At 40.5% G+C, this 24442-nt stretch overlaps 1 protein-coding gene across 4 annotated transcripts in view; it reads left to right on the forward strand.

The window, feature by feature from the left end:
- PDE4B (phosphodiesterase 4B) overlaps positions 1-24442 on the forward strand; it is a 435709-nt gene that overhangs the window by 404724 nt on the left and 6543 nt on the right. For all 4 annotated transcript variants that reach the window (XM_042952042.1, XM_042952043.1, XM_042952045.1 and 1 more), the window contains 5 exons: positions 13448-13541; positions 19358-19536; positions 20799-20897; positions 21035-21199; positions 23029-23128. In XM_042952042.1, the coding sequence (XP_042807976.1) occupies positions 13448-13541; positions 19358-19536; positions 20799-20897; positions 21035-21199; positions 23029-23128 (637 nt within the window). The remainder of the gene's footprint in view (positions 1-13447; positions 13542-19357; positions 19537-20798; positions 20898-21034; positions 21200-23028; positions 23129-24442) is intronic.

Here is a 24442-nt window from a genome sequence, read left to right on the forward strand (position 1 = left end):
GGGGGGGGGGCGCCTGGGTGGCTCAGTCGGCTAAGCGTCCAACTTCAGCTCAGGCCATGACTTGCGGTCCGTGAGTTCGAGCCCCACATCGGGCTCTGTGCTGACCGCTCAGAGCCTGGAGCCTATTTCGGATTCTGTGCCTCCTTCTCTCTCTGACCCTCCCCCGTTCATGCTCTGTCTCTCTCTGTCTCAAAAATAAATAAACGTTAAAAAAAAATTTAAAAAAAAAGAATACCAATAAGAGTTTTATGAGAACTTGAGAATGAAGAGATATGCACCTTTATCCTTCTCTTGGTATTCTTTTGCTTTGAAGACTTCCCTTTGGCTCAAATACATCATCAGGCCTATACTAAGAGCCTACTCCTGGCATGCCACACTTTGTGGCTTTCTTTTTTGAAACTTGGCCCAAATCGGTTTGATTAGATTTTTTTAAATCATTCTCTTACCTAACTTATTGGTTAATATCGTAGTTAATATTTTAGTTCTCTGAGGCTTTATTTATGTTTACTCCAGATTGCAGGCTCTTGAGGCCTACAATCATGTTTTGAATTTTTTGAGACTCCATTTATGCTTATGGTAGTAGGACTAAAACGTATCAAAGAGACATAGCTCTATTTCTGTTTAATGGTTAGGAGAAAAGAGGAAAAACTAATGAAGACTTTTGTTCATTGGTGGTAGTCGATTTAGGGTTTCTCTTGTTTTAAAAATCTCTCCCCCAAATTCTTCTTGATTTGGTCATTTAAGAAATTTGTTGACATGAGGACTTTTAATAGATACGAGGACAGGTAATGACGTCACTAGTGGGCACAGTATATTCAAAATGAAATTTTTTTTCATATTTTCAAAAAATTTAAATTCATGGAACATACTTAGACTATCTACTGGTTATATGAATTTCCAGTATACTCCTACAGGCCCATTTGATTGTGAGAAGCTAGGGACGCAGATAGATCACTAATGATTGTCCTCCAGCTCCTACTCTAGATGTCCCACTCTCCACCCAGACAGGTCAGTTTAATCAGCCAGAACCTACTCATGTAGCCAGGTGAAAGGGCATAGTGCCTTTCCTGCCACAGCCCCTAATCATTTGACTGCTACTGCCAGCTACCTTCTGTAATTGAGTCAGAATGACTTAAATATATCTGCATTTACTGATGGGTATGTTTTTCTTGGACAGGTCCAGTACACTATTTATGTTTGTGACAGGGTGAGGTGCCGTTGAATTTTTCCTTGCTGTATTGTAACACTTTTTAAATATTTCTAAATCAGTATGATTTAATTTCAAAACTTTATCTAATTTTGATTACAATAATTAAAAACACTGTTTTGTTAATTCTCTCCTATATGTTTAAGGTATTAAAATATATTAAAATAAGGTCATTGCCTAATGCTGCATTGTCGGTGGGGCATAGAAAAATTTTCAAACTTAGAAAACCATATATTGCTTTTCAAGAAAGAGCTTTTAGAGCCTTTAGTAAATCCTAAAATAAGAGAGTCTTGCCAAAAATAAATAAAAACATGAGCCCCTGGGTAGGAATGGGTTCTTTTTCTTTAAAGTAAGACAATATATTGGGTTAAAATAATTAAAATAGGAGCTCTTTCTCATACATGCTGGAGAACGTGGACAGAGCCTTCCTGGTGCCGGACGAGATTGTGGATGGCAGGTGAGGACCAGGGCCGGAGAGAAGAGGGGCTGCTCAGGGACACTCACAGCAGGAGGTGCCTTTGAGGTTCAACAGCACTAGATTGTACCAAGCACACTGTTGGCTCTCTGGCCAACTCTTCCCTCCCTGCCCCCCACCCCGGCATATTCCCAGTGCTCCCATCCCCCCACCCCACTCACGAGGATGGAGGTTGATTTCAATGTTAGCCAAAGTCAAGCAAACAAGAAAGTCATCTGATGTTGAACTCTGGCAGACTGTTGAAAGGCAGGGTTTGGGGGAATGGTTTGATCTCCAGTGCCCAGAAAAAAAGGGGCAGCACAGGCCCCTGCCCCTCTCTGGAAGATCTCCATCCTGCTCCCTACTGCCTGCATACCTCCCGCTCTTAGAGCTCCATTTCAACCTCAGCTAGATGTGTGACCTGGGCCACTGCTCATTCTGCCTCAGCCTTCTTTTCCTCATCTTTCCGATGGGGATTGGGGACTGACTACCTTCCTCATAAAAAAAAGAAAAAAAAAAAAAAAAGGAAGAGGAGATATTAGTGAAGAAGAAGTCAGGAAAGATTTTTCTGTTTTGATCACTGCTTTTCAGATCTAGCCCCTGAGATCCAGGACTGCTTGCCCAGAGAACTCTGATTCTGCCTGAGGAAACATTAGTTAAGGGGCATTTTGTGGGGATTTTTTAGGTCCATTCCTTCACTTTAAAGCATATTTGCTCTCAAAGTTCCCTATGGTACCAGGATAGAGCATTAAATAAACAGCCACTTTCTCCAAGTGTATAGCTCTTTGTTATTTTTGTGTTGCCAGATCCAAGGTAGCAAGGTAACGAGACATACCTGAAGAGTGCTTTCCCGCTTACACAGAGCTCTCCATGTTATCGTATTCTGATGCTCAGCAGGAGGAAAGCATTCATATATCCTCACTTCAGTGTGAAAGCAGGGTGCAAGACTGATTTGTCACTGATTTGTCCAAGCCCTTCAGCCACTAACCGGTGATGCCTAGAATCAAATCTTTTTCTTTTTGCTCCAAAGCCAGATGAATTAAAAATACAAATTAAAGGAGGGGCGCCTGGGTGGCTCCGTCAGTTAAGCGTCCAACTTCGGGTCAGGTCATGATCTCATGGATCGCGGGTTAGAGCCCCGCATCGGGCTCTGTGCTGACAGCCTGCTTCAGATTCTGTGTCTCCCTCTCTCTCTGCTCCTCCCATACTCACACTCTGTCTCTCTCTTTTTCAAAAATAAATAAACATTAAAAAAAATAAATTACAAAATAAAAATTAAAGGGAAATCCACAGGGTAATTTATTATATTCTTATATGGCTTGGTAACAAAACCAAGTCTATGTAATCATAGACTTTTGAAGCTAGAACTCGGTCAAGGTCCCTTCTTGTATTTTAGACCTCAGCATAGATGTAGATGTAATTTCTTTGGAGAGAACTTCTCTAATTATCTGAACTCAGTACCTTTTTGGTTTTACAATTTGCTATCACAGTTTATGATTTTTAGTTTTTGTTGTGGAACTTAGCTTTTACTCCTCTCCTCCCTTAGACTACAAGGTTTTTGGTGACATGAATTGTGTCTACCTTGTTCACTATTGTAGTTCCAGGATTTAAAATGGCTCTAGGCACATGGTAGGCATTCAAACAAATATCGTTTGCATGAGGCTCAGAAACTTAATCTAATTTGTCCAGAAGCATGTATGTTGTTAGCGGCAAATCCATTAGAACCCAGCCATCCTGTTTTCTGTTGCACAAACACGGTGTTGCTTGCCATGCCCAATTCATTTTGCTAATTGTTCAGCTGAATGAGAACCCCCCCCACCCAATCTGGTTTACAGTGACTCTTCAAAGTACCGTCAGACGCACCAAACTCTTGCCCCCAAGCCTTCTCCCAAACTCAAAGTCAGACAACAGAGAACAAAGTCATCAGGGCCAAATGCTGTTTCTTTGTGAACAGAAATATGACGCACACCTTGGCTGTTATTTGGCTCAGTGTTGGGGTATTTGGTCTACCTTTCTCTTGAAAAGGCTACATCCTGTGGCCAAGAATCTAAGCCCTTCGGAGACAGGCAATGCATGTGCAGCTCAGAACATATCTATGAACACGTGTTGTGTCTGAAACTCAGCCTCTCCGCATATCTGTTGTGTCTGGAGTATAGCAGCTTAGTCATTCTGTCATCGTCTGGTTGTGTTTTCTGACATATTGCTGATACTGCTCTCACTGCTATCCCAGCCACATATTCAATTAATTCAGATGTGTTAGTAGACTGACCTCCACTGTAGCAATTGAGCAAAATGAATATTTGGTGCCGTTATCATTACACGAGGCAACTTGTGGCCATTCATGGTTTTTGTCAGTATTTGAACAGTTCCAAACTTAATTTGAGGAAATTGGCTACATCATGGAATCATGAATGGATAGAGTTGGCCACAGCAGGACATCTCAGAATATATATGTATTTTTTAAAGCTACAGTTTTAACACAAGGCCATTTTGAGTTATAGTTTCATTCGACAGGCTTCATCTATCTTTGTGGCAATTCTGGTTTACACTCCTTAGACTGATGAATAATCGAAGTGTCACCCAGAGAGCCAGAACTTCTATGAGTAACTCGTGTGTCATGTAATCAATATGACATAGCGCTGCATCACACCTGCAGTAGTGTGTTGTGGGAATTGTGTAGTTAATTACACCAGCCTCTGTCAACAACAAGAGAAGGGTTGAGATGCCGCAGAGCTGGCTGAAAGCTCCACCCAAATCCAAACCCATGCGAAGAACGTCCCATAAGCTCAGATTCTTTTAAAATTCAGAGACAAAACTGAGAAACAAAGCATCAACTTCAAGTATAAACCCTGTGGAATCAAGCACAAGTGCTGCAGACACTTTGCCAATCGCTTTACATGTTTAATTTCTAACCTTCCATTTTTAAGCTGGAAAAACTTAGTCTCTGACTCAGTGACTTGCCACGTTTCTCAGACTGGGATTTTATTTCCAGACTCAGCTGGATGCTCAGCTGATTGTATGGCATGCTAGTAAGATGTTGAGTTTGCTGTTAGAGGCCTGTTTATGCTGTTAGACCTCCCTGGTAAGGCCAGCTGTAATCAGAACCCCCCTCTACATCGTGTGTATGACCTACACATCCAACTCTGAGATGACTTTTATAAGCCTTCCATGAAGTGGCAAACTATATATTTGGGGGTGCACTGTTGTGCAAAGCACTCATCCATCGCTTTTAAATTGTGGTAGCTAATAATAAGAAAATGAGGGGCGCCTGGGTGGCGCAGTCGGTTAAGCGTCCGACTTCAGCCAGGTCACGATCTCGCGGTCCGTGAGTTCGAGCCCCGCGTCAGGCTCTGGGCTGATGGCTCGGAGCCTGGAGCCTGTTTCCAATTCTGTGTCTCCCTCTCTCTCTGCCCCTCCCCCGTTCATGCTCTGTCTCTCTCTGTCCCCAAAATAAATAAAAAACGTTGAAAAAAAAAATTAAAAAAAAAAAAAAAAGAAAATGAAATGTGTGATAAAAATTTTTATAGAATAAAATTAGTTTACGACCACCGTTTTTATCCTTTATATAGTTCAAAACTATGTTCAAGTCTCCCACCTGTGGCACATTCTTCTCAGTTCGCAAATGCAGAGTCTATTGTAGGGATTCCAAAATGCCAAAACTGATCATTTATTCAGGGAATGAAATGATGTGTCTGTGTAGCCCATGGATTCCCTTTATTTATTCGATGGTCCCTAGAGGTGATCCTGGAAATTTCCAGACTGGAGGCCTATCCCAGCCCTGGGAAGTTGTTAACCCAGAAGTAATGATTTCCACAGCAGGCTTTGAAGCATCACATTGTCTTTTATCTCAAAGGGTATGTGACCATAGTTAGCTGAAATCAATATAATTAATTTAAAACACAATATATGCCACATGATGTATTTGAAGGATTAGAGGAGTAATCTCAAAAACCAGCTAGGGTAGATTTTTGTGGCTGCAAAAATATTGGGAATTCTAATAAGGTTATACATAGTGCAGAATTTTAAACAAGCCAGGAGATGGTCCAGTAAAAGTGGGTATCAATTCTTAAAGAGAATCATGACCAATACTTATGGAGTTATAAAAAGAAAGCACATGTTTGGGGGGCAATTTTCCTGTTCTGTGTCACTGGCTTTCAAGTCAGATATGAAGGTCCTGTTTTCTGCTAGTCAGTAGAGGACACTAGACTGGATGGTGACCTATGGTAAGTTTTCTAATTTTAAAAGTATAGTAAGTTATAGAACTTCTTGCTGTGAAATGGTTCAACAGAAACCTTAGTCATCTGCTTTGGAATCACATTAACGCTCCCATGGCCTTAGAACTTGCTTTAGAAGCTTGAGGTTAAATATTAGCCATTATGCAGAGAAAAAAAAATTGTAGACAGCTTAAATGCAAAAACAAAAGGGTAACTAAATAGTGTACTTTGATTCCTTGATTTTTCTTAGTTGCTGCAAGGATTTTTGTCATCTGTTAAAGAAAGGCCTTTGCTATCTTTTGTCAGGCCAACGCCCAAATTTGCCAAAGTATCTTTTTTTTTGGTCTATTTCCATTATTAGCCAGATTAAAAGGTAAGGGTCAAATATATAAAATGCAATTGTGAAGCTCCAATAACAGATGCAGTGTTGCTGTGTTTCTTACCAGAAGGAAAGACCTCTGTCAAAAAGAACAAGTTTGAACATTTTAAATTATCTAAAAATATACAATACCTCTACACCTGACAGGGTATATAATTTTGAAATCCAGTCTCTTTATGGGATATTTGGGACCTGCAATATCTAGAACACACTTATACTAAAAAAAAAAAAATGTTTACCTAAAATTTAAATATGTCTTTAATATTTTGTCTATTTAATTGTGTCACTGCAGCAGCTTTAAGAATTAAGAGAACGTTAAGTCATGAGAAATTTCTCTAAACATTCTTATGGGAATTACTTTGGGTATAGAAGAGGTCCATTTTTTAGTGTCCCAATAGTGTATACCATATCTCCTCTTAAAATGTTTTCAGAAATTCCAGGAAAAACGGACAGCAGCAAAGAGGATAAATAGGTAGGAAGAAACACTTAATTTTGAGGGCCGTTCAAGCCCTGCTGTCAAGTTGTAAAGTGTTGTATTTAAATTCTCACTGAGTTTTTGTCAATTCAATGTATGAAAGCACTAATGGTTTGTCCTTCTTTTAAAATGTCACTGGAGCAGGGGCGCCTGGGTGGCTCAGTCGGTTAAGCGTCCGACTTCGGCCCAGGTCGTGATCTCACAGTTCGTGAGTTTGAGCCCCGCGTTGGCCTCTGTGCTGACAGCTTGGAGCCTGGAGCCTGCTTCGGATTCTCTGTCTCCCTCTCTGTCTCTCTGCCCCTCCCCAACTCATGCTCACACTCTGTCTCTGTCAAAAATAAAGAAACTTAAAAAAATTTTTTTTTTTAATTTTAAATGTCACTGGAGCAGATATTTGTCCTTTAACCAGCAAGTAGAATTTATTCAATTTTAGCTTCATGATAAATGCCAATGTTTTGTTGCAGAATATCCTAGAGATGTTCATGCTTGTTTTTCATTACATATTTCTATGGTTCACTACACCCCTGGGCAGTGAAGAAGAGAATCACTCAATTCTAGTATGTTTAGATGGATTTCTTTCTGATGTGGCACAGGGACAGTTAGAATGACCTAACGTTATCCCCTGGTGTACTGAGGGTTTGCTCCAGAATATTGGCACGGCAGCGCTTGTCTTCTGGGATGGCCCACCATGGAACTGTAGTTTCTATTTTAGTAGATGTTAGTGGACAATGAATGGCATGTTCTTCCATCCTGAACCCTATTACCTATTCACTCAGTTCAATTCCATTTGCCTCTCAAATAAGACAGACAGGTCATTAAAGAAACTGTGACATCACGTTTCAAACGGATGATAGAGAGGGAAAGATAAAAAAGGAGACAGGAGATGAGATGCTTACTGTCAGATAATCTGAAATGTTAAGAACTGTGGAAATTGTGAGTTTGATAAAGGGTTCCACAGAAAGTACGCTCTATCCCTGCCTTTTGTTTACATCAGATTTGGTAAAGGAAAGTATAGGTGCTTAGAAATTAGAATTCTTCACTTCTTTGGGTCTTCTTTGCATGTAAAATTAGGGGTATGAAGAAAGCAATGTTGAAATAAAATGGCTCCTAGAAGGTAGCCATTTTATAACTAAAGAAACTGTGTCCATCACTGAAAACAACCTGAGCTCCCCCAAAACTCAGTTTATCTTGCACAGAGACCGGAGCCCTCCTTACTTGCACATTTCACTGAACTGTGTGCTGCGGTTGCAACTTCCTCTACCACTGCTAGCATTCTGAGGAGGAATTTTCAGCCCCCTTGCTTTCCTGATGCCCGGGAATTCTGATTAAGTTGTGACTAACAGAGTGTAAAATGTGAGTCAAAATTTAGTCCCTAATAAAGTCATTGTGACTTTAATGACTTTGGTAGTTGTTTCATACTGCAAAAACAGGAAGGTCCCACACAATAAGGCGCCTGTCTCACAGATGGGCTCCTGCGTAGACGGCCACCCACAGGGGAACTGCTGGAGCAGTCTTCCTCTCTTTGGCTCTTTTTTTTTTCTTTTTTTCTTTTTTTTTTTTTTAATCCACACAGTTTTCACCTTCAGACTTCAGCATGAGGTTATCAATAAGAGGAAGGTGCCTGTTTACCTAGTTTTTGATAGGCTGAAGATAGATTGGATCACTAAAGATTCACTCCTCAGTGAAACTCAGGTCACCCCCACCCCCCCCTCGCAAGCCCAGATTAGTCTTAAAAGTAGCTCTTCCATGTGCTTGATACTAGCCCCTGGTGTTCTTACTCTTCCGAATTTATGTCTTACAAACATAAAACCACCAAGTTTTAGAACTGGGGTGAATCTCTGAGATCCTTCTACATTAAGCCTCCTGTGCAATTAGTGTAACTAAAAACTCTTTACCAGGAGAGCTCCTAGGTTGCCTGTGGATCTCTGCACAAAGCTCAAACCAGAACACTCGTGAAAAATATAGAAAAGTGATCAAATGTTCCATCATTCCACAAAAAAAAAAAAATGGCTCAGTAGAAAATAACCTCCGTATGTAGCATTGAAGTGAAATCAAAAATTAAACTCATAAAACAAAATGTTCCTATCAAGTGTAATTGAATTTCAGCCTTTGCTATTATGTATTTTAAATAACTTCCCACTCTGAAAGGTAGCCTATTTGAAAACATTCACCTTTGATTTTATAAAGAAGATATATCCTAGGCAAGCAAGATTAAATCACTTACAGAGAATAATATCTTTTTCCATTTTCAAAAAATAATTGCAATTTCTAGCGGTGTTCACAAATCTAGTGTTGGGCGTAAGCTTTAGGAGGCCTTGGAGGAATTTGTGTTACTAAGGGTCCATTCACAAACTGCTTGTCTGTGCTCAAAAGGGGCTCTAGCCATTTCCTCTGGGGACATTATTTCTAGGTAGGCTTTAACAGGGTTTTCTTGTGAAGGCAGATTCTTAACAGAAAAATAGGATCTGTGTACATTAGGTAGTAAAGACACATTTATCTTTGACATAGTACACTCCTGTTTGTGGATTTCTCTACTGCATTTGACAAAGTAAATAATGTCCATTCCCTTTCAATCCTGTAACTGCTTGGGACACAGTTTCACTCAGTATAGCTGTTTTACCTTCCTATCTGGGCGGAACACACAACTCGCTAAGTAGACAGGGAGATTCCAAGAGTGTTAGAGTATCAAACTGGAGGCATGAGAAATGCTTCTTTTCTGTTGCTGGTGACTTATTCTTACAGACTGAAGCATTTCCAATTTGGGTTGTTTTTCTCAGTAGTGTTGAGAGAGTTTTATTTTCTGGGAAATATCAGTTGCTGGTAAGTATCGTGTCCAGACTGTGGGAGGCTGCCACAGAACTTATCGTAGAATCATGACAGGTTCGGATTGAAAGGCTGAGGGCCGAAAACCATGCATCATTTTCATTTTATGTATGAGAGGTGAAGTGACTTCACAGGACTGTTAAGAGAGCTAAGAATGAAAGGATTTGTGTACTACATTGTGGCTGTCTCTGGCTCAACAGAAATAGCCTTCATATGGGAGTCTGACCCTGAAAACCCAACTAAGCCAAATTCTCCAACTGTCTCCTCGGCCTGCGTATCTCAAGCACAGTTCATATCCCGCTCTACTCCTTGGTGTGTTTCATCACACAGGCCAGCACAAACCATTCTAATTGTCCTCTACCTTATTAGAATGTAAAAGATAGCCCTGTCTGCTCCTTGAAGGCCAGGTCTGCCTTTCTTAGTTTATACAGAGCCCAACATAAGTGGGCTCGTCATAAATGCTTTTTGATGAGAGCGATGATCGCCTTAGTCAGTGTGGTTGGGCCCTCCCTTATGGAGGAGGAAAACCACAGGTTGTTGCTAAGCAACATTTTAGGACTGGGTCAGCTTCTGACCCGGCGTGACCTCCATTTGCGTACTTCATCGAGTTAATGTGTTTTATGGTTACCTCAGGACGACTTTGTTTTTGGTGGCATTGGCCATCTGTAAGCATGAGAAGGAGGGAGGTGATATTCATCTCTCGCTTCTTCTGTAGCTTACTCCTTCCCTAAGCAATACAGGAAAGGTGAGGAGTTTGGCTTATTCTCAGCCCTGTAGCTGAGAGGCACTTCCCTGCCCCCACACTGAGCCTGAATGGCAGTATATCCCAACAGGATTTTGTGGCAATGGAAGGTCAAAGAAAGAGAGGAAGGAGAAAAGTTTTTCCCTTCTGAGACTTTTATTATTGAATTTCTACCTGCTTCTATATTCTGAGCTAAGGAGCCAATATGACTAATAAAGAACCAGCCCCTCTCTGTCCAGACTGTTAACTGTTGTGGTTAACTCACATGCCTTACTTCATCTGACTATTTCTACTAGGATAGAAGTTCATTAAAAGCATTAAAAGGGGTTTCCCCCTCCCTTTTTTTTTTTTTTTTTTTTTTTACTGCTCTATCTTTAATGCTTTGCCTGGTATGTTTTAGATGTTCAATAAATATTTATCTAATACATGATAAAATGGTTTTGTTTGATCTAGTACAAATGTGATTGAGTCTAAAATCTTCCTAAGTATTTCACAGGCCAAAGGAACCAAAATGAGGATGGGGTGTTTGAATGTTACATTTGGCTAAGTCTTATGCAGAGATATAGTTAAAGGAATCATCTGTCTATGTGCTTTTTTTCAAGATATTTTTACAGTGCTTCAAGTTAAGTTTCCTCCTTTGCCAGAACTTAGCTGCTTAATCAGAGCATAGAATCCTGCCTTTTCCAGCTTCTAAGTCTTTAGTGTAAGTGCCTGACTTTTGAGAAGTAAAAATGAGAGGCCATCATGACCAAGTAGGTATGTCTTAAAAAAATAAATAGCTTAGAACTTACACAATTCACCTGGCGTTCAAAACTGCATAGAGGTTCAGTAGCTAAAATACACTGGCTGAGACCATTGACCCAGGGATCCCTGGTTATTGTTACTAACATATTGTATCGTGGGAAAACACACATACGCAAGCAGGGCTCCCCAGAACCTCTTTGAGGACAAAGCGGAGTGCGGTGGGCCGGGAGGCAACAATGCTAAGCTGCGTTGCCTTCAGCTAGAAAGGCTGGGTCTCCTGGGCACAGGCAGTGGCATGACAGGGGCTTGGATGCTTGAAGTGAAGCCATTGTTGGTGCAGGATGCTCATTTGAAAGGAGAATGCCTCACAGGAAAGAGAGCCAATTGCGTGTGGGGGCTGTTGCCATGGTGCTTTGCTATTGCTTTAACATGCTGTACTTGAACTTCTGGGAGTCCAAGGGTGGGGTAACAGAGAGGAGGGAGAAGAAGGGGGGTGGGATGGGCCTAGGAAGCTCACTGCATTAGGGCTCTGGTCTTAGACTTTCCTCTAGCCTGTGCTGTCTAATGCTGACACGGGAAAGGGGGCGGAGGAGGAAGGGAGGGAGGGAGGGAGAGAGAGAGATTGAGAGAGTCTACAGGAAGGGAATGACTTTCTCAACATGTCCTAGATTGCTAGAATGAAATGAAAATTAATTTAACTCCTAGATATTTCTAACATGAATTAGAAGATGTTTAACACTAAAATACCAAAACAGCATAGTCATTCATAACCCAAAAAAATTCACCATGCCTGCAGCAAATGATAGCTTACGTTTCCTAACACATTCCAGATCCTAGATTGAAAAGGTGAAATGTGTTTAATTCATTTGTCGAATGCAATCTAATATGCATATTAGTGAGCTGATGCAGTGGAGAAAATGGCATTCTGCAAATGATTTTTTAAATGAAGTGCGTGAATTGTATTCCTGTTTGATTGTGAAAGAAGGCTGAATGCATCGGCACACACTGTTGGTGTGCAAAAAATCCTCCAAAAAGCTAGCTTTTAAAAAAGTACTTGTGTTCTGAAAGCCTAGTCTGAAGACAGCCACAGTTCTAACCTGTTCTCAGTTTTTAAAAAATGTTTAGGAAGTAAATGAATCCAATGCACCATCACTTTGAAAACGTTAGAGTGGCTGAGTGCAGAGAGGGCGGTCTCTGCAGTGGAGAGAGGGTTAAGAACACCTAGTTGAAATGGGGGAGGGTAGGGACTTCGGATTTACTTAAATATTCATGGGGCTTCCTCCATTTTAATCTTCTCCTTTTTAAAAGATGGCTGTGTTTCCCAGTCTGGCAACCCCACAGGAAAGAAGAATTGCTCCTTCCTTGCAGAGTTCAGCTGAGCAGGACTAATCTAGAGTGGAAACCCCTTCGGCCACCAGGACTATTCATAATTCATAAGGGCTGCAAACCAGCCAGCTGAATACATTTAGACAGGCTCTTGCTCCTTCGTGCAATTCCTGATTTCATTACTCTCTCTGCCAGGAAAGAAGCAGGGAGCGTAGGCTTCTTGTAAGAATGGAGTGTGAAGATGGGCTTTGTTTGGATTAGGAAATGCCCTAAATTTTGGAGACTTTGTCTTTTATAAGCTTTGATTATTTTACCACTGAACCTGCAAGGCTTTCCCCATCCTTTCTCGGGACTGCTCTCTCAGAACAGTGAATTCTTTCCAAGGGATTTGTGGATTGTGGCGAGGAGAGCTTTCCAAAATGCCTGAGGCAAACTATTTGTTATCTGTATCTTGGGGTTACATCAAGGTGGGTTAATTTGATTCTGTTATGTGTCTTTGATAGAATGTGAAACATTTACATCTGTACGCTTTCTGTGAAGTAGCAAACATCTGTAATGATTTCATTTGTGTTGTCACTGAGCCCACTGAGGCTGCTTAGTGTAAAATAATAGCATGTTATATTACATTGTATGTAAATAGACTGTGCTGTATTTTAATGCTATTCTCTTTATGCAGCTCTATTTGTAAAGGATGCATCTTTTTTTCCTCAGTTTTCTCCTAAACTTTTTACATATATCTCCTCTCACATGGTATTTTCGAGTTAATTTCCAATAAATATATTTTAAAAGTTGTTACATTTTCAAGTGAAATTATCATGACTTCTATTAAAATCCCTTTTCCTACGTTTGCGTCTTCAAAAGAAATCAGATGTTAATTCTAACAAATCTTAAGAAAACCTCTTTTCCCTAAGGTGACGTTGGAATGATTTCACATTAAGGAGGCTTTGTACTTTGCAGAAACAGTATCATTTATTTAATGATACCTGCTCCTCCAATCTCTTGGTTCTTAGTAAAGTTGAAAATATCTGAAGTGATCATTTGCTATTTTTTTAGGTGGTTAACACATTTTTCTTCTTCACACAGTTCAAGAGAATGCTGAACCGGGAGCTGACACACCTCTCAGAGATGAGCCGATCAGGGAACCAGGTTTCTGAATACATTTCAAATACTTTCTTAGGTAAGATATTAACTGGGAAACCTGTTTCGTAATTGAGATTTTTCAGTATTAATCTCTGCAACCCATCAGTGACATCCCTGTGTGAGTCTGGAATGGGGTGAAGTTACAGAAAAAGCCATTTTCAGTAAGAACTAAGGACAACATTTAAGGTTAAAAAAAACTAGCAGAAAGATGTTACAAACAGAAGAAAAGATTGAAAATACCCATCAAAGACAGAAGGTTATTATAGGCTAATTGTATTTCTTTGAACCTCAGGTCACCCCTTATCCACCCACCCCCTTCCATCATGGCCAAGACATCTGAAAGGTGGGGTGGGGGCGGGTGTTCAGTCATCTAAATCTGAGGGGCCACCCTATTGGCTCTTTTGACATGGTATTCTTTAAATTCTGCCAATAAGTGGGCTTTGAGCAAAAGATTTCCTCTTAGGTGGTTTGTAAGAGATGTGGTTGGAGAATAACTGTGTGGTGATTTGGCCCAGAGGAATAAGCTTTGGAAATAATTTGACTATTGCTTTGCTGAGTTATTTCATAAAGATAAATGGAAAGAAAAGAATGTTCACATCTCTGAAAGATTTGGCTTTCTGCAAGCTGCATCCTTATCTTCCCAATCTGATGTTTTGATCTATTGTGCTCTGTTGTCACATTGCTGGTATTTAACTCATGACACTGACAGAAACGATTTGCATCAAAGATCCTCAACTACTGTCAGGCATCCTGTGTGATACTAGGGATTTCTGAGCTCATGTTTAAAGCCATTCTATTGTATGGTGATATAGTGACCGTATTTGGATTACTTTTTTCTTTAATAAAGATATGTGGGATAGGCGAATCTGTCCTTCAAGGTAAATGGGTAGCATCTAGATTCTGATTCTGTTGACTTTCAAATACTGCTGAATTATGCTCCTTTACCGAACTCCACTATGCAGGGAAATGACCCATTCTTACAGCTGAACATCACACCTCCCTTCTTTTTGGCATAGCTACACATCATTAAATCCATGAACATTTGCTTTGGGGCCTTATGGAAACACACACCTCTTCTGGTTTTATTTAAAAAAAAAACAAAACAAAAAAAAAAACAACTCAGTCCTGTTTCTCTAATGCCAGAGCAGTTTCTGCTGTCAGCCAATCAATCTCTGATCAGCCCAGTGCAGAGCTCAGGGCAGTGCTCTGCAGCGGACGGGCAGAGGCACGATTAACAAGTGCTTTTCCAACTGTTTCCAGTATGTGGGTGCCTTCGGCACCTGGTTCTCTCCAGCTGCGGTTACAACACTTTGGTCAAGGAACAAAGGAGAAGAATTTTCATATATCCCAGCTCCAAGGAGACCTAGCATCTAACTGAACACAAAGTGCTATATACTGATGCTTTTCTTATGCATTAACCCCCTTCATTCCTTTGAAGACAGTCATCCTCCACTGTCCATTTCAAATGTGCTCTGCTCTGTGCAACACCCAGTTACAGTCGTACATTCTCCAGGTTAATGACTATGGGAGAGAAGAAGAAAATCTTGATTAGTGCAAGAACTCATTTTTGTGCTCATAAACATTGCATTTTAAAATGCCAAAGCTGGGGTGCCTGGGTGGCTCAGTTGGTTAAGCATCCGACTTCGGCTCAAGTCATGATCTCATGGTTTGTGAGTTCGAGCCCTGTGTCGGTCTGTCTCTGTGCTGACAGCTCAGAGGCTGCAGCCTGCTTCGGATTCTGTGTCTGTGTCTCCCTCTCTCTCTGTCCCTCCCCCGCTCACGCTCTGTCTCTGTCTCCCTCTCTCTCAAAAATAAATAAACATTAAAAAACTTAAAAAAAAAAATAGAATGCCAGGGCTTATCTGTCTTCTCAGAAGAGACTCTCAGGACTGGAATAAGGTGGCATGAGCCCTTTGTCATCCGAGACTGTGCAGAGGCAGCTGTCTTACACTTGTAGTCCCTTTCACCATCAGCTTGCCAAGGAAGGCAAGAATTGTTCAGCATACTAATCTTTCTTATCATCGTAGGCTATTAAGTGAGAAAGCTGATAAGATATTAAAGATGAGCTCTCAGGGTCAACATTGTGTGTCTCAAGAACAGGCAAAGGTCAACTCTCTCTTGAATATTTCATTTGCCATTTGGCACATCTGTTGAGGAAAAGCAATTTTTGCTTCTCATTAGTCCAAAAAATTAAATTATCAAGAACAAGTTGTTGGGGAAGGTGTTAGAATCTCAATTCTTATAGACTCAGCCTTAGGAAGGTGTGTGTGTGTGTGTGTGTGTGTGTGTGTGTGTGTGTGCAAAGTAGACCTGATCAAACAGACCAGACAGATTAAAATTTTAAATATTCTTGGGAAAATATAGGGAGAAAAAAATCAGTCATATAAACAAAGATACATTATTTGCCTCATCTTACAATGGGAGCACTGGAATAGATGGCATCCAGATCCCTTCCAACTCTACCATTCTAGGACTGTGCTACAGACTGAGTCTTTCAGTTCTGTTAAGACATACCTGGCAGTCTGGATTCTCTGTAATAGACTGTAGGCTTGCAATTTGACAATCCCGAAGAGCAAACAAACCAGACTTGCTTCCAAACTGCAAATGCAAGACATGGAACTCTGAATCCTGTCTTGTGGGTGAATGTCCCTGGAGAAGAAGCATGAATGCATCTTTCTTTGTAAACTGTCAGATCCGCAAAGGACCCTCATGGCCTTGTCGTCCAATTCCCCCATTTTACTAGAGAGAAAGCGGGCTCAGAAGGGCAAAGGAACCTAGTCAAGATTACCTGGCTATTCTGTTCCTGAGCCAGAGCTAAGGCTTTGCCCTCTTGACTCCCAGACCTAAATACCCTGTCACTTCTTTAACTAGGAAAGAAGGCTGTTAGGAACTCAGACCATCACGTTTAAGGGCATTTACATAATAGGTATATTCTTTTGGAGAACAGTCTGTAGGAATCAAGATTGTTGGACCTAAAAAATAAAATATGTTTATTAACAGTTCCCAGTAATATAAGAGGGTCTTATCAGAGCACGGCAACCATCTTAGCAAAATATGAGAAGACCTTAAGCGCTTTAAGTGAAAATTAAAGAGCATTATTACAGTAAGAGTCATTGAACATTAAAATGCATCATCTGGGAAGGAGGGGATCCCTTACTCCAGTGATCTGTGAAACTTGTGCTGTTTCCATCTAAAGGACGGTGTCTAGATGGAGGAGTTGGAAGGCAGCAAAAGTCCATTTTCCAACCAGGCACTTACTGATGCTTATAGGATCATGAGCTCCAGGTTGCTTGGAGAAGTGAGAGGAAGTGAGACAGGAACTACAGGGAGGAAGCGTAGGTACAGCAAGATATCTAGATATGATATTATAATTTAGTAAATATTTTTACAAACAGAGAAAAGTCATTCTTTTAAATCCCCTACTGTGTCTCAAAGAGTAGAACATGGAATTTCAACGATGCAAGGAAAAGAATTTAGAAATTTTGCATGATTAAATGCTGTGCTCTAATAAGAAAAACACCTCCAGTTATGCCATTAGCAGAGTTTTGACATGACCATTTTTTGCATCTGTTGTTTTTTTTTTATTTGTTTTATGCTTATCCGCTATTTCTCCACTGTATTCTAACTGTTCTGTAAGTGTAAATTCACTGTGTTTATGGCGATTCTTTAAGTCTGTGTTTCAGGTTATTTCTACATTACACCGGCTAAGCTTTTAACAGAGGAATTCAGAATAGGAATAGGGAAGCCTGTCAGTTGTCCCAGTGCCTGTACAGGGAAACACCCATTAGTGTCAAGTTGGTGCTATCTGTGAATAATGACTTTCTTCTTTATTGTAATGTTCCAGACACAGTAGTGGTTCAGCTCAATTACTGGCTGCTGCAAGGAATCTTTAGTTAACACAGGGGAAAGCTGCCGGTCCCACTAGAGCTTTTTACATCTGCAGCAGCATAGGGGAATCTAACAGTCTCTTTAATCAGACATGAGGAATGGCAAAGCACTGTCGTCGGGAAAGGCACGGGCTATTGTGGCCTTTCGTTCTAGCAAGAAGTAGTAATTATTAGGAGTGAAGTGACAGAGAGAAAAGTAATGTCAAGAATAATATGATATATAGTGGGTTTTTTGCCAGAGATTGTGAGACCAGAAAGAAATTTGTAACAGGAACCTCAGGGCCTGGGTTCCATGTATGCTATTAAGTCACTGTGTCTGGAACTGAGTAATTGCAAAATAAATATCTGTTGAATAAATTGCCCTTTGAGCTTGGGCAGATTGCTGACTTCATCTGAAAAGTGAGGGTGTGGGATTATTATTGGTTCCCAAACCTGGCTCTGATCGTCAGTGTCACTTAGGAAGCCTTTTTAAAAATACTAATTCAGTAGGACTGGGTGGGGCTCATATTTTTCTAAAGTTCCCTGGGTGCTTCTGATGCTGAACCAGGTTGGAAACCCCTAAACCAACTGAAATGACCACTAAAATTCTTGCCTAGGCAAAAGTCATAGACAGATGAGTCTAGGAGCTTCTGGCATCTGAAGATAATAAGGGGACACTAGGGACAGAGAATACCTCTGCTCCCGGTGTTGATGCGTCCATGGCACTGCTTCTGTCTCCCTGTGCTTGCTTTGCTTTGATGAGTTGTCCACGGGGCCCTGGAAGCAGGCAGAGGTCTCTGGGGAAAACATGTGACTATGCCATCATCTTGCAAGAGTTGAAAGCAAATAGTCTGGGTCCCAGCATGCCATCTGGAACCATGTCATTTTCAAATAGAGAAGTTGTCTTTGTCCTCATTTTTACTGTAACAAGCAGAGATGGATGCAGGACCTTGGGAAAGCTGCATTAACTCTTTCAGCCACAGGGTGTCATTTAGTTCAATGAAGTAGCTGTTGAAGCAGTTTAATAAATTACTGCCTCAGTGCACACACAAGCATCCCTGTGGCCTGAAAGAATTTGTGCATTTTTTGGAAGTACTCAGGATAAAGGCCCCTGTGAAGTGGAATGGAATATTCGGTTGCTGATACTTTTAATAGCATGAAATAGAGGAAAGAACCTCTATAGGAAGGTAGATGTTTTCGTCGCTAATCCTTCCTCTGCTATTACCTTGTTGTAGCAGAATTTTTTTTTAATGATTAAATGAGGTCAGCATAAATATTTAACAAGCATAAATATTTTAATAAATCTAATGTCTGTTATAAACGAGAGGCATTGTTTATTATTAATTAGTAGAATGAATACAAATAAAGCATGAAGTAAAACTGATATAGTTTTCCTCTAAACCTCAAATGGTGGTGTAATAAGCCAATGTTTAACATATTTATTTGAAGATTACAAACCATTTGTTTACCTCACTTATATACAGCTCATCTACGCTGAAATGATGTCATATCCAGTTAAAGTTGTGTGGGTTTTTTAAATTAAAAAAATTAATACAAATATAATCAAATGAGCAGAACATAAAGTTTTTATGCACCTGAGTTTGGCTGCATGAACCTTTTCTATTATACAAACATGTAAGTTATTTACTTAAAAAATTGACATATAAATACTGATGACCTCCCTTGAAAATATAGAAGTATAATTCTAAATTACACTACAAATAGAAGGTATGGGATTGAGTCCTGCCTCCGCCACTGCTCAATTTATTTAGCTCCTCTAGACCTCAGTTTTCTTAGCAATAAAATGGAGCAAAAAATTCTATTTTCCCCATCCACCTGATGGATTGTCCTGGAGATCAAGTGAGATAATGTATGGCAGTCCTTTATAAGATGTAAAATCCATTACAGGACATTAGAAGTTGTTTTGCATATTGTAGTGGGTTCTCATTGGCACACGTGGGCTGAAAACTGTCTCCCTTTGTTGCAGACAAGCAGAATGATGTGGAGATTCCATCACCTACCCAGAAGGACAGAGAGAAAAAGAAAAAGCAACAGCTCATGACGCAGATAAGCGGAGTGAAAAAACTGATGCACAGTTCAAGCTTAAACAATACAAGCATCTCACGCTTTGGAGTCAACACAGAAAATGAAGATCATCTGGCCAAGGTATGCATGAGCTGGGGGTGTATGTAGTTCTCTGCTCTCCAGCAGGCAGCTGCCCAAAACTATCTACTAGAAAACAGCAGTGATCATGTTGGCTTTGTTATTAAATTGGACGATAAGAAGGCCGGTGTGGCCTCTTTGTCCATTGCTGGGCACCTAATTCAAGACCCTTTTTCTACAACAAAGGACCTTTTATTTTTTTAATTCTGAGCTGGATTTGTAAATGGAAGTTCCTCATGAATGAGAATCCTACCGAAGACACACAGGGAGAATCCATAGGGAGGCCACAGACAGGATTGAATTGTCCCAGAGGACAGATCCAGTACTATATGCCAAGGACTAGTTGAAGAATCTGCACTGATTGGCAGAGCCAGAGAAGAAATGAGAAAGATTGATAGCACTGACTCAGAGCCCAAACCCCACTGTGGAGGAAGGCACAGAAAGAATTCACCCGTCCCCCAGTGGGGCGCCTAAGGTGACCCCAAGCTCATCTTGGCCTTGTGACACTAGGCGATGACCTTGCTGTGAGCAAACAGACATTCAGTGAGACTTTCTGAGAGATACCATTACAGCAAGGTTGATCTCACACTGGGGCAAGCCCCGGGGGAGAGCCTGGATCCCTTATTCCGGGCAAGAATTCAGAATGGAATAAATTACTCCTTTAATCATAATCTTGGAATAATCCCACAACACAGGACTGAATAATGTTTCTCCCAGGTCTATGTGTAGCCCAAGAGCTCTAAGATGGAATAATCCGCGGTTGGCGTTTTTCATGACCTTTTACATTAAAGTCGGGTTAACTTCTGCACATTCTAGCAGCTGACTCTCCCGTACCTGGCCCTTTGTGATACTAACCAAAGGGCAAAGCAGTTCCCCTGAGATCGTTTTTTAGCTGTTACTAATGGGCCAGTGATCAGTGAAGAAGAGAGACAGGGAAATGGAGCCAGAGGGACTTCTAGCCACTTGCAGCTACCTCTGAATACAGCTTGGTTGAGGACTGATGTGGCAAATACAGGTCAACAACTAAATCTGTAAATTAGACACACACTCTCCTTTTTCTGAAAAAATATACAGAAACATGTAACTAAAATGTAGAGGGCACCCAACCTCCTAGGCCATTCCATCTTCGAATCTTCATGCAAATAGAATACTCTAAATAGACACTCTAAAGACTTAGCCAGCCATTGTCCAAAAACTAAATAAAAATAATGACATATGCTGATAAAACTGTACTTATTCCTAAATTCCTCTAATTTTGATCATAGGAGCTGGAAGATCTGAACAAATGGGGCCTTAACATCTTCAATGTGGCTGGATATTCACACAATAGGCCCCTCACATGCATCATGTATGCCATATTCCAGGTGAGTAAAAAGGAGAGAGTATTGCTTATTCAATTAGATGGCTCTTAATGATTTTTTTTTTCCATCCCAGTTTACTTTGACTTTTCTTCATTTTTGGACATCCACTTATTTATTTTCTAATCCATTTTACTACATAGGAAAGAGACCTCCTAAAGACATTCAAAATCTCATCTGATACATTTGTAACCTACATGATGACTTTAGAAGACCATTACCATTCTGATGTGGCGTATCATAACAGCCTACATGCTGCTGATGTAGCCCAGTCAACCCATGTTCTTCTTTCTACGCCAGCATTAGATGTGAGTAGTTGTGATCTGTTTTGCATAACTGCCCATCCTCTTTAAAATACAAGCTATCCAACATGTAATATATTTACAGAAATAATTGCACCTGCTTGAACTGGTTCTTTATTATGTATAACATCTATTAATTGGGTTACTAATAACAATGAAAGGCATTTCTACTCTGCTTCCCAATATCAGCGTAACCCTCTCTTTACATCTCTCACAACTGAAAAATTATTTAATTGTTAAGCAATTAACAGGGTGCTTTATTTTTTATTGTATCTCCGGTATCTGATAAGTGTCCAGTTCATCATCTAGTATGTAGTATATCCCCAACATGCATGTACTGATCTGAATTGCCCACACCATCCCAAGCACTGTGAGAGATAACACAGAAATATAATATAAAATGTCCTACATTGTTCCTGTTAGGTATAAGCATCCACAGACTTATCCTCCTAAGAATTCATAAAGGCAATTCTATGAGCTTTTTGAAGAAAAAGTAACTGAATATCTAGAAGTAAGGATTTAATAATGCTGAAGCAAAGAGTACCAGTGTTCCCTTTTGCTAGACATCTTGCTAGACAGTGGCTGTGGCTCCTTTCTTCGTAGATTAATGCATTTTCATACCCCCAACATTAGCAGCAATGTGCCCAGCAGACCATGATCTTCCTTGACAAACAGCAATGGTAGTCAGATACCTCTAAACTGTGCAGGCTCAATGCAGGAGGGGACTTGCCAACCCCTGTCCAGCCCTACCTACCTTGACAGATTCGGTTTGGAAGGTAAAGAAAGATGAAACTGACTACAAGTCTATTGCTTGGGTTCCATATTTCCTGAGAAAAGAAATCCAAGAAAACTTGGGGAAGTGACATAGAGCTAAGATTGTTTTATCCCCTAAAGGAGAGAAACAGTATTATTTTTATGTTATGTATAAGGATTATAGAGTGGGCCAACACGTTTTTCAACTACCCACTGTTATTGATAGGATATCTATTGTGTAGCCAGAAATTGACCACAGGGACCACACATGTTTAGAGAAGGAAGAGCTCAGTGGGTCTTTGAGCAATTAGTCTTCATGGAAGAGGTGGAAGCTGAGCTGGCATTTGTAGGATCAGAAGATTTAAGTAATCACAGAGGATGAGGAAAGATATTTCAGCCAGAGAAAGACCATTTAGTCAGAAGGAATATATACCTACACAAATAGTAGGTTTAAATTATTGTGTACAAGTCAGGGCGGAGGAGGCTTCAAAACATGGCAAGAAGGAGTAGAGCAGTGGGGCATTCAGTTTTACTTCTTAAAATGTTCTCAGATCTTGCCCGTAGTAAACAATTACTGGATAAGAATTGAAGGAACGGATGGAAGAATGAGTGAATATATGAAAGCATCTGATCTCACTACAAATTTAGCTTTGGGAAATAACTTATTGCCAATCTTATGAGCTTAGAATTTAGCCTTTCTTCTGTAAGTTACTGAGCCTAAAAATATGAAGGTTGTTATATGTCAGAGCAGAGCCAGTCTGACTTGCTTCTTTGACTTCTGTGTGCTTGTGTTACATAAGCGCCATTCTGCCCTACCACTTATCCAAGAAACAAACATCAGACCCCATCTGAAGCATGGTGCTAAGGCCTTCCTACAGGCTTGATGTGGGTATGGGCTTCAGCCATTTTTCCTTTCACATGATGATGGATAGAATCTACATTTATTTAATGTATTGAGACATTACATAAATCAGCAGACAGTCCTCCCAGCAAGAGTGAAATGCATACTTTAATATGAAGCTGAATAAGCAGGATACAGGCCAATGGGATACAGAGTTAAATGTGCTCGTTTCGCTCTGCAGGCTGTCTTCACAGATTTGGAAATTCTGGCCGCCATTTTTGCAGCTGCTATCCATGATGTTGATCACCCTGGAGTCTCCAACCAGTTTCTCATCAACACAAGTGAGTTCACTACTAGAACAGTCACTTGAGATGATTGTATGATTCATTGCTTCATTTTTCCCCCTAATGTTTTCATTATGGATGACAATAAGGGTAATAATGAGGTGATCCTCCATTCCACTCAAGCCAGTCAGACCTTTCCTGGGTACTGTGTCCAGTCCGGCAACACAATATTTGAGCTGCGTGGAGAACTTGGAAAGGGTCAGAGGGGAGCCATAAAAAGTACTCAACATTTGGAAAATATAATATGTGAGGAAAGAGTAACAGATGTGGAATTATTCAGTAAGGACAAGGAAAGGCTTGGGGATAATGTGATAATGATTTTCAGTGTTATGCAGGGCTCTCACATAGAATATGGTGACCCACTAGCGTCCCTCTCTACTGAGGAAGCAGGCCCAAATATTGTGTCTGAGCATGGGAACCTCTAAACAGAAATAAAACTAAAAGGAAGCACTGGAATGCTTGGTTTGTAGTAGTGAAGATTACCCCAGTGACATTTAAGGCTGGTCCAGCCTTAGGACCTCAAGCTGTACTCAGTGCTTTTGTCATGCTGAAAATACTTAGTATCCATGGCAGTGAAAATCCATGAATTTGGGGCACTTGGGTGGATTGGTCAGTTAAGTGTCCAACTCTTGATTTCAGCTCAGGTCATGATCTCACGGTTCATGAGATCGAGCCCCATGTAGGGCTCTGTGCTGACAGTGCAGTGCCTGCTTGGGATTCTCTCTCCCTCTCTCTCTGCCCCTCCCCTGCTCATGCTTGAACCCTCTCTCAAAATAAATAAATAAATCCTAAAAAATAAAATCCATGAATTTTCTCAGCTAGCGCACTGTTTCTAAATGCTAAAAATGCAAGTACTTTTTCTTCTGAGAATATTGGTTATCTAGTTGTGGTCATAATTAACATCAAGTGTTGATGGTTTTATAGGAATGTTTGAGCTACTTACTATGTAAGAGTCTCTGTCCTACTTTATCAGAATATCTGTATAATCTAGGTGTAGGGTAGATTCTTTATTTAACCTTGTTTTTCTACTGAAAGAATATAAACTTTGGGCAACTACCTGGCTGCTGGATTGTATCAGCTGACATAATGTGGTGTCACAAATCAAACCATATACGGGCCAGTTAGCTTCACACAGAAAAGTGGTATTTCTGTTACAGCCACCTACAACACTAGAGCCCACAAAACCAGTTTGCAGATCTGGGATTGATCACAGGGTGAACAGGGCAGAAATGCTAAAATGACCTCATATGTCCTACCGTCCATTCTGAGACTGTCAGGCAAAGCACACAGTTAAAGCAATGGTATATGAGT

The sequence above is a fragment of the Panthera leo genome, chromosome C1 (assembly GCF_018350215.1).
Source record: "Panthera leo isolate Ple1 chromosome C1, P.leo_Ple1_pat1.1, whole genome shotgun sequence".
NCBI lineage: Eukaryota > Metazoa > Chordata > Mammalia > Carnivora > Felidae > Panthera > Panthera leo.